This window comes from Ursus americanus, chromosome X (assembly GCF_024610735.1).
Source record: "Ursus americanus isolate L20-20 chromosome X, mUrsAme1.1.p, whole genome shotgun sequence".
NCBI lineage: Eukaryota > Metazoa > Chordata > Mammalia > Carnivora > Ursidae > Ursus > Ursus americanus.
In genome coordinates this window covers 11,332,254-11,341,955 of record NC_142164.1, presented here as the reverse complement: position 1 = coordinate 11,341,955, position 9,702 = coordinate 11,332,254, and the positions used below count along the sequence as shown (strand labels likewise).

General features: G+C 55.3%; 1 protein-coding gene and 1 long non-coding RNA gene across 2 annotated transcripts; both read left to right on the top strand.

Moving 5' to 3' along the window:
* Window positions 1–3,187: 3,187 nt before the first annotated feature.
* Window positions 3,188–5,816, top strand: LOC148106821 (uncharacterized). Its single transcript, XR_015723373.1, has 3 exons — window positions 3,188–3,281; window positions 5,330–5,408; window positions 5,744–5,816. It is a non-coding gene; the product is annotated as an uncharacterized LOC148106821 (long non-coding RNA).
* Window positions 5,817–7,553: 1,737 nt separating this feature from the next.
* Window positions 7,554–9,305, top strand: LOC123786203 (melanoma-associated antigen 10-like). Its single transcript, XM_045788437.2, has 2 exons — window positions 7,554–7,616; window positions 7,694–9,305. Exon 2 carries the CDS (start codon window positions 7,761–7,763, stop codon window positions 8,850–8,852), a length of 1,092 nt encoding a protein of 363 aa, XP_045644393.2. The 5' UTR covers window positions 7,554–7,616; window positions 7,694–7,760; the 3' UTR covers window positions 8,853–9,305.
* Window positions 9,306–9,702: the final 397 nt, after the last annotated feature.

The following is a 9,702-nucleotide window of genomic DNA, read 5'->3' as shown; positions in this document are numbered from 1 at the left end:
AAAGGTGAGAACTTTGATGTGAGGGGCCCAGTTTCATGTCAGGAGAGGGGAGGGGACTCAGCCTCTGCCAGGCATCCAGAGGATCTTGAGGGAGGGCTGACAAGACTCCCTTCCCAGACTGAGGGGGACCCCCAGAAAGCTGCCCATGTAATGAGAATGGGGGATCCCAGGCAGGTCAGTCAAGCAGAAGTGCCCCCTCTTTCGATGGAGGGAGTCTCGGGGAAATGAGGGCCTTGGACTGAGGGGTGCACCAGGTCTGCAAAAGGGAGGATATGCAAGCCCTGTCAGTAGTAAATATAAATGCCTTGGACACGTCCCAGGGTATCCCTACAGTCTCAGACAGGAGGGTGGTGACAGGGAGCTTGCCCTGCCCCTGACATCAACCTTCAGTTGCCCTGGTACAGAATGGCCCAGAGATGCTCCCTCACTTCCACCTTGATGTTCTCCGGAAGGCGAAGGGCTGCTTCTGGGGCCGGTGAGCTCAGCTCGAGAGAGGAGAGTGACTCAGGCTGTGCCAGGAGTCAAGATGAGGACCCTGAGCTAGGACTTAGGGGTTTTTCCACCCCAGACATAGGGCCCCTGTCTCGACCTACCCATGCAGTCATCCCGGGGAGACACCGGGCAGAGTTCCCGTATATGGCGTGTCTGGACTTCCGTGTGAGGAGTGTGAGGGACTGGAGGCTTGCTCTGAGCAGAACAGACTTAGGTCAGAAGAGAGGAATCCTAGGCACAGCCAGGCTTCGAGGTGAGGACCCTGAGGGAGAAGGGGGAGGCTTCCGCCGGCAGCGCGTGGGGGCCGAGCTTTGCCCTGCCAGTGCCATCAGTCCTGGAATGTCCCGGGCACCGGTGGTCGGATGTGGGGTTCCGTGACTTTCGTCTTGGGACTCGGGGGACATAAGGCTGCTTCTGAGGGGGCTTGACTCTGTCAGGGGAGGGATGAGCCCCAGGCCGTGCCAGCACTAGATGAGGACCCTGAGGGGGAGCGAGGGGAGCCCCCACTACAAAGGGGTCCCCACAGTCACCTTGCTCTTCCCGTCAACCCTGAGAAGACTAGGCAGGGTCCCCGGATGTTCGTTAGGTTTCCTGACCTGTATCTGGGAGCCTGAGGGGTGGGGCTTCAGGTCACCAGAGGGAGGAGTCATAGGTTTAGCCAATCACTTAGTTGCAGACCCTGGGGGGAGGCGTGAAGGCACCACCCACTACATATAGAGAGGCTCTAGCCCCGCCCCGCCCCTGCAGTCACCCGGAGAGACCCCGGGCAGAGTTCCCGTATGTGGCTGTGGCGTGTCTGGACTTCCGTGTGAGGAGTGTGAGGGACTTGAGGCTTGCTCTGAGCAGAACAGACTTAGGTCAGAAGAGAGGAATCCTAGGCACAGCCAGGCTTCGAGGTGAGGACCCTGAGGGAGAAGGGGGAGGCTTCCGCCGGCAGCGCGTGGGGGCCGAGCTCTGCTCTGCCTGTGCCATCAGTTCTGGAAAGCCCCGGGCACGGGTGGTCGGATGTGGCGTTCCATGACTTTGGTCTTGAGACTCGGGGGACATAAGGCTGCTTCTGAGGGGGCTTGACTCTGTCGGGGGAGGGACGAGCCCCAGGCCTTGCCAGCACTAGAGCGAGGGGAGCCCCCACCACAAAGGGGTCCCCGCAGTCACTTTGCTCTTCCCGTCAACCCTGAGAAGACTAGGCAGGGTCCCCGGATGTTCGTTAGGTTTCCTGACCTGTATCTGGGAGCCTGAGGGGTGGGGCTTCAGGTCACCAGAGGGAGGAGTCATAGGTTTAGCCAATCATTTAGTTGCAGACCCTGGGGGGAGGTGTGAAGGCACCACCCACTACATATAGAGAGGCTCTAGCCCCGCCCCGCCCCTGCAGTCACCCGGAGAGACCCCGGGCAGAGTTCCCGTATGTGGCTGTGGCGTGTCTGGACTTCCGTGTGAGGAGTGTGAGGGACTGGAGGCTTGCTCTGAGCAGAACAGACTTAGGTCAGAAGAGAGGAATCCTAGGCACAGCCAGGCTTCGAGGTGAGGACCCTGAGGGAGAAGGGGGAGGCTTCCGCCGGCAGCGCGTGGGGGCCGAGCTCTGCTCTGCCTGTGCCATCAGTTTTAGAAAGCCCCGGGCACGGGTGGTCGGATGTGGCGTTCCATGACTTTGGTCTTGAGACTCGGGGGACATAAGGCTGCTTCTAAGGGGGCTTGACTCTGTCAGGGGAGGGACGAGCCCCAGGCCTTGCCAGCACTAGAGCGAGGGGAGCCCCCACCACAAAGGGGTCCCCGCAGTCACTTTGCTCTTCCCGTCAACCCTGAGAAGACTAGGCAGGGTCCCCGGATGTTCGTTAGGTTTCCTGACCTGTATCTGGGAGCCTGAGGGGTGGGGCTTCAGGTCACCAGAGGGAGGAGTCATAGGTTTAGCCAATCACTTAGTTGCAGACCCTGGGGGGAGGCGTGAAGGCACCACCCACTACATATAGAGAGGCTCTAGCCCCGCCCCGCCCCTGCAGTCACCCGGAGAGACCCCGGGCAGAGTTCCCGTATGTGGCTGTGGCGTGTCTGGACTTCCGTGTGAGGAGTGTGAGGGACTGGAGGCTTGCTCTGAGCAGAACAGACTTAGGTCAGAAGAGAGGAATCCTAGGCACAGCCAGGCTTCGAGGTGAGGACCCTGAGGGAGAAGGGGGAGGCTTCCGCCGGCAGCGCGTGGGGGCCGAGCTCTGCTCTGCCTGTGCCATCCGTTCTAGAAAGCCCCGGGCACGGGTGGTCGGATGTGGCGTTCCATGACTTTGGTCTTGAGACTCGGGGGACATAAGGCTGCTTCTGAGGGGGCTTGACTCTGTCAGGGGAGGGATGAGCCCCAGGCCGTGCCAGCACTAGATGAGGACCCTGAGGGGGAGCGAGGGGAGCCCCCACCACAAAGGGGTCCCCGCAGTCACTTTGCTCTTCCCGTCAACCCTGAGAAGACTAGGCAGGGTCCCCGGATGTTCGTTAGGTTTCCTGACCTGTATCTGGGAGCCTGAGGGGTGGGGCTTCAGGTCACCAGAGGGAGGAGTCATAGGTTTAGCCAATCACTTAGTTGCAGACCCTGGGGGGAGGCGTGAAGGCACCACCCACTACATATAGAGAGGCTCTAGCCCCGCCCCGCCCCTGCAGTCACCCGGAGAGACCCCGGGCAGAGTTCCCGTATGTGGCTGTGGCGTGTCTGGACTTCCGTGTGAGGAGTGTGAGGGACTGGAGGCTTGCTCTGAGCAGAACAGACTTAGGTCAGAAGAGAGGAATCCTAGGCACAGCCAGGCTTCGAGGTGAGGACCCTGAGGGAGAAGGGGGAGGCTTCCGCCGGCAGCAGGTGGGGGCCGAGCTCTGCCCAGCCCGTGCCATCAGTTCTAGAAAGCCCGGAGGACCGGTGGTCGGATGTGGGGTTCCGTGACTTTGGTCTTGGGATCCTGGGGCACCTGGGGCTTTCCTTGAGGGGTGCGGAATTAGGTCAAAAGAGGGAGGAATCCCAGGCTCTGCGAGGCTTCAAGGTGAGGACCCTGAGGAAGGAGGTGGAGACGACCCTCCACAGAGATGGGGGCTGAGGGTCACCCAGCCATCAACCCTGGGAAACCGCAAACAGAAATGGTCAGATATGGCATGTCGTGACTTCCATTTTGGGAGTCCGAGGGACGTGACGCTTTGTCTGAGGTGCCTCCGACTCAGGTCAGCAGAGGGACAGCCTCAGGCATTTCCCCGCACAGGGTGAAGACCCTGAAGGAGAGTGGAGGCTCTGCTCACTGCAAGTAGAGGCGTGTGTGGTGGCGCGGGGGAGGGGGAACAAGCCCTGCCATGCACGTGCTGTTAGCGCTGAGAAACCACAGGCACGGGTCCTGACTATTTTGTCTCGACTTCCATTTTGGGAGTCTGAGGGACGTGAGACTTGTTAGTCAGAGCTGGACTCGGGTCAGCGGAAGGATGCATCCCAGGTCTTGCCCGCACAGGGTGGGGACCCCAAGGGAGGAGACCCCGGGTGTGATATATCCGGGTGTGGTGTATCCGGATGTCCATCTTTGGAGCCTGAGGGAATGAGGCTTTTTCTGAGGGGTGCAGGCTCAGGTCAGTAGAGGGAGGAGTCCTAGGCCTTGCCAGGCATCAGGGTGAGGACACTGAGGGAAAAGTGCAGGGACCTCCCAGGCCAGACAGTGGGGGCCCTTTGAAGCCTGCCCCTCATGTCAGCCCTGAGAAGACTTGAGCAGGGCTGTGGAGCACAGGGGCAATTCTTTATCCCCCTGACTTACTTCTCTGGCATCTCGAGGAGATGGTGGCCATGGGTTGAGGGACCATCCTCAGGTCAGCAGAAGGGAGGGAATGCAGGCCCTGTCAGGAATAAATATGAATGGATGGATAATGGGACTTTCTACTGCAGACAGAGGGGCTCCACTCTGCCGCCACTGTCAGCCAAGGGAGGACTCAGGCAGTGGTGGTCAGATGTGGTGTGCCCTCAGTTCTTCCAGGAAGTGGTGGGGCTTGTCTCATGGCAGTGAGGCCTTTGTCTGAGGAGGCAATGTGAATACCTTAAGGGAAGACAGACGATATCCCCCCACTGCAGAACAGATGGGATTCAGCCCCTGCTGTGAGCCCTAGGAGGTGGCAGGATGTGGCTTCTCTTTACTTTTGTTTGGAGGTTCTCAGGGGAATGAGGACCTAGGTCTGAAGGGGCAAGGGCAGCTTCATAAAGGGAGGAGTCCCAGGCCCCACCAGGGTTCAATTTAAGGACTCGGGGCACCCCTTTCACCAGAGCAGATGGGACCCAGTGCTTCTCCACCCTTGCTGTCAACATGGGGGGACTAGGGGCGTACTTATTGGATGTGGCCACTCCTCCGTTTTTTCTGGTGGGGGGCTTCCAGGGAAGTGAAGACCTTGGTCTGATGGGTGTAGCCTGAGTGCAGCAGAGGGAGGAGTACTGTGCTCTGCTAGGTGTCAAGATGAGGACTCTGAAGGAGGATTTAGAGGACTTCTCATCTTATAGAGAGAGGTCTTACAGCCTGGGAGGCCACACAGCAGGGTTGCCAAATATAGTGCTTCCTGATTTCCACTTTGGGAGTGTGAGGGAGGTGAGGCTTTTTCTGAGGGTTGTAACCTCAGTTTAATAGAGGGTACAGTCCAGGCCCTGCCAAGCATCAAGAAGAGGACCCTGAGGGAGGGTTGGGAGGACCTTCCACCCCAGGTAGATGTGGTCTTGGCCAACCTTGAAAATACCCCAAGAGAGAAGAGGCCCCAGCCCTGCCCTGCCCCTCCTGTCAACCCCAGGAGTCCACAGGCAAGGTTGGCTAGATGTGACATTTCCTTACTTTTGTCTGGGGGAGAGTCTTAGAGAGGTGAGGACCTTGGTCTGAGGAGGTGACACATCACTGCAGAAGAGGGAGGAGTCCCGGGCTCTATCAGGAATCAAGGTAAGGACCCTTGGTGGAGGCTGAAACCACCACCCCCTCCCTGAAAAGAGGGAGGTCACAGATTCTCAGCCCTGGGAGGATCTGAGCAGGGTGGCCAGGTGGGAGGAACTCTCACCTCTGCTACAGACTCTACCAGGAATCAAGGGGATAGAGTGGCTCATGGAGGTAAGGTCTTGGTTGGAGGGGGAGACTTCAGGTCAGCAGAGGGTAGGGCAGGCCTTGCCAGGAGTACAAATATCCTGAGGGAGGATTGGGTATATTTGCCATGCTGGAATGGACCCCAGGCAGGAGTGGCTGGATTTGGTGTCTTTTTACTTTTGTTTGGAGTATCCCAGGGAGGTGAAGGGCTTGGTCTGAGCTGGTGACATCAACAGAGGGAGGAGGCCCAGGATCTGTGACAAGTCAAGGTAAGATAAGGACCTTGAAAGAAGACTAGGGTACCCCCAACCCAGACAGAAGGAGCCTCAGAGAAACTTCACCCTGCCCCCACTGTCCACCCTGGGAGGATCTGGGTAGGAATGCCCAGATGTGGTACATCCTCACTTCCTGCATGGGGTACGTCTTGGTGTCTCTGGGAAGTGAGACCTTGGTCTGAGAGAGTAGTTTCAGGTCACCAGAGGAAGTGGGCCCAGGCCCTGCCACAAGTAAAGACTACCTTGAGGGAAGACAGAGGGAACCCCCCCTCCCCCAATCTGGGACAGATGGGGCCTAGCCCCTGCTGTCAGCCCTGGAGACCCTGGGAAGCAGTGGCTGGCTGTGATGTCTCTTCACTTTTGTCTTGAGGGACTTGGAGCTGAAGTCCTTAGTCTGAGTGTGAAGTCAGGTCAGCTGAAGAAGCCACATCAGGTCAGAAGAGGGAGGAGTCCCAAGCTCTACCAGGAGTCAAGGTAAGGACCTTTGGTGAGGAATGAAGGTACTTCCCACCCCAGAAAGAAGAGACCCCATAATGTCTGGCTCACTTCTTTTCTCAGCCCTGGGACAACGCATACAGGGTTGCCTGGATATAGTATGCCCTCACTTTCCCAAGGTGGGGGAGGTGTCCCAGAGAGGTGAGGTCATGGCCTGAGGGGTGATGTTCAGTCAGCAGGGAGTAGCCCGGGCTGTGCCAGGAGTAAAGATGAATGCTCTGAAGGGAGGATTGAAGATAGCTCCACCACAGAACAGGTGGGGCCCTCCCCTTGCTGTCAGCACCGGAAGGCTCTAGCAAAGGTAACAAGATGTGGTGCCTCCTCATTTTTGTGCAGGGGTTCTCAGAAAGGTGAGGGTCTTGCTCTGAGGAGGAGACATATCAGGTCAGCAGAGGGCGGAGTCCCAGTCTCTGCCAGGGTTTAAGATAGGGACCCTGAGTGAGGACTGAAGGCATACCCAGCCCTACCCTGCCCCTGCTGTCAGCTCTGGGAGACCCTGGGACATAGTGGACAGATATGGTCAGTCCCTTCTTGGTGGTCTCAGAGAGGTGAAGGCTTGTTCTGAAGGGGTCAGACTCAGGAAAGCAGAGGGAGGAGTCCCAGGTTCTACCAGGCATCAATGTGAGGAATGAGGGTAACCCTCAGGTAGGAGAGAGGGATTCCCACAGACTTTGGCCACTCTTGCTGTCATCCAGAGAAGCCCTGGCCTTGTATGGTCAAATGTGTTGCTCTTTCACTTCCTTCTCATTGGTCTCAGGAATGTGAGCTCCTGTTCTGAAAGTTTTGCCTTACACTAGGAGAGGCAGGGAAGTTGGGGAGGGGTTGGCTGCAGGGGAGGGGTCGGCTGCAGTGGCATGGTGGGGGGGTTGGATAGTGGGCAGGCCTTGTTAGGGGAAAAGTGAGAACCTTAGTGAGCACAGAGGGGATCATCCACTGCAGAATAGTAGGGATCTCCCAGAGCCTGGCCCCTCTTCACCTGTTCAGGGCTCCAGGAACTATGAGGTGGGGTCTGGGTGTGAGGCACATGTCCTCAGGTCAGCAGAGCAGAGGAGGCCCAGGCAGTGCAAGGAGCCAAGGTGAGGTACACACCTTGAATGTCTACTAAGGACTCCACCCATGTCAGAACAGAAGGGACCCCACAGTGCCCAACTTCACCTGTCTACAGTCACCTCTGGAAGCCTTGAGCTGTGCTGGCTGGCTGCACCCTGAAGAGCTTTCTCATATCCTCCTAGAGGTTTCTCGGAAACCGTCCAGGAAGACAGAAGCTCTGTGAGGCCCTAGAGCACCCCCCGAAGAGCCTGTAAGTTGGCCTTTGTCAGAGCTGCCAAGGGTGTGTTTCTCTGCTGAGATCGCTAACCCTCTTCCTCCCTCCCACAGGCCTGTGGTTCCCCATCTCCCACTGTCTTGCTCATACTTCTACTTGCTACTGCCAACAAGAGTCATCATGCCTCGCTCTCCAAAACGTCTACGCCTCACATTTGAGCCAGACTTTCAAACCCAAAGTGAGATACAAGGCCTAGAAGTGGCAGATGTTCTCATAGCTGAGGACGAGGACGACACTTCCTCTGTTTCCTCTTGCTCTTTCAACTTCTCCTACCCCTCCACCTCCTCCTCCCCGCCTTCCTCTCCTGTGATCCCAGTCTCCCCAGAAGAGGAGGAGGAGGAAGGGGAGCCTGCTGCAACACTGAGTCCTCCCCAGAGTCCTCAGAGCTCCCACTCCTTCTCTGCGTCATGGAGCACATCAGAGGGAGTCTCCAACAGCCAAGAAGAAGAGGATATAAGTTCCCTGCAGACCTTAATAGACACTGAATCTTTGCCCAGAGACCCACTACATGAGAAGGTGGCTGATTTGGTGCATTTCATGGTCCTCAAGTATCGATTGAAGGAGCCCATCACAGAGGCAGAAATGCTGCAGGTTGTCATCAAAAGGTACAAGAAACAATTCCCTGTGATCTTCAAGAAAGCTTCTAAGTGTTTGGAGGTGATCTCTGGCATTGATGTGAAGGAAGTGGATCCCACCACCCACTCCTATGTCCTTGTCAATTCACTGGACCTCACCCTTGATGAGATGCTTAGCGACAACCACAGCATGCCTAAAAATGGTCTCCTGATAATCATCCTGGGTGTGATCTTCATAGAGGGCAATTGTGCCCGCGAGGAAGACATCTGGGATTTCCTGAATATGATGGGAGTGTATGCTGGGAGGGAGCATTTCATTTATGGGGAGCCCAGGAAGCTCATCACCAGAGATTGGGTGCAGGAGAATTACCTGGAGTACCGGCAGGTGCCTAACAGTGATCCTCCACGCTATGAATTCCTGTGGGGTCCCAGGGCTTATGCTGAAACCAGTAAGATGAAAGTTCTGGAGTTTTTGGCTAAGATCAAAGGGACCGACCCCATTTCCTTCTCATGCTGGTATGAGGAGGCTTTAAGAGATGAGGAAGGGAGAGCCCAGCCCAGAATTCATTCTGTGGATAATACTAATGCCATGTTCGTTGCACAGCATTGGCCAGCAGCTTCTCCAGGCCCCAACTGAAGAGTGAGCCCAAATATTCACTCCGTATTTGAAGAGGGCAGTCCTGGCTCTGAGTAGAGGAGGGTCAGGGTCAGGGTCAGGCTAGGGAGAACACTGTACAATTTTGTGTTCCTGTATATGGATGATTTGGAAGTTTATCTTTTTTTTCCTTTTGGTATTCTTCAAATGCTGTTTTTTTTAATAGAAGTTTTATTAGCTTTAGAATCTAAGTATATAAATGAATTTGTTACACATCTATTGCTGTTTATCAGATTTAAGAATATGAGTTTTGATATTTTATAAAACAAACTGGGGAACCTTCCCTCTTATTTTGTGATCTGGAACAAGATAATATGATACTGGAATAGGAATTTCCTTGGAAATGTGAAAGAAAATGGAGAAAAAAATGTAAAAGGTGGTTAATTTTTGGATTCCCTTAACCACTTTAGTTTATTGTTATGTAAAATTAAAAGATACATACCTAGATTTGCTTGGCTTACTGAAGAAAGTAGGCATAATCTTAATAAATCTTATTTTAAAAAACCCTGCCTACTGACTCATTTATTTGTCAAATATTAATTGGATATTTTCTCCGTGGAAAGCACTGTGTTAATAGTGGAAATACTAGGATAAACAAGACACACCCCTAATCGTAAAATGGTAGGTGCTAGGAGCAGCAATCAGGAAGATGGTGAGATGTCTCCTAATACCTAAAGAACAAGTAAAAACAAGGAGTGACAAGGTGGATCTCCAGATTTGAGCAGTCAAGTAGAAATGCCCAAGGCTGAGGCAGTTTACGGCTTTGGGAAACTGCAATACCTGCTGTGGGTGATAGCAGGGGCCGGACTGTCAGGTGGTGTGTTCTAGAAGT

What these genes read in the sequence shown, in the direction of transcription:
- LOC123786203 (XM_045788437.2), top strand. Translation starts at nt 7,761, where the DNA reads ATGCCTCGCTCTCCAAAACGTCTACGCCTCACATTTGAGCCAGACTTT.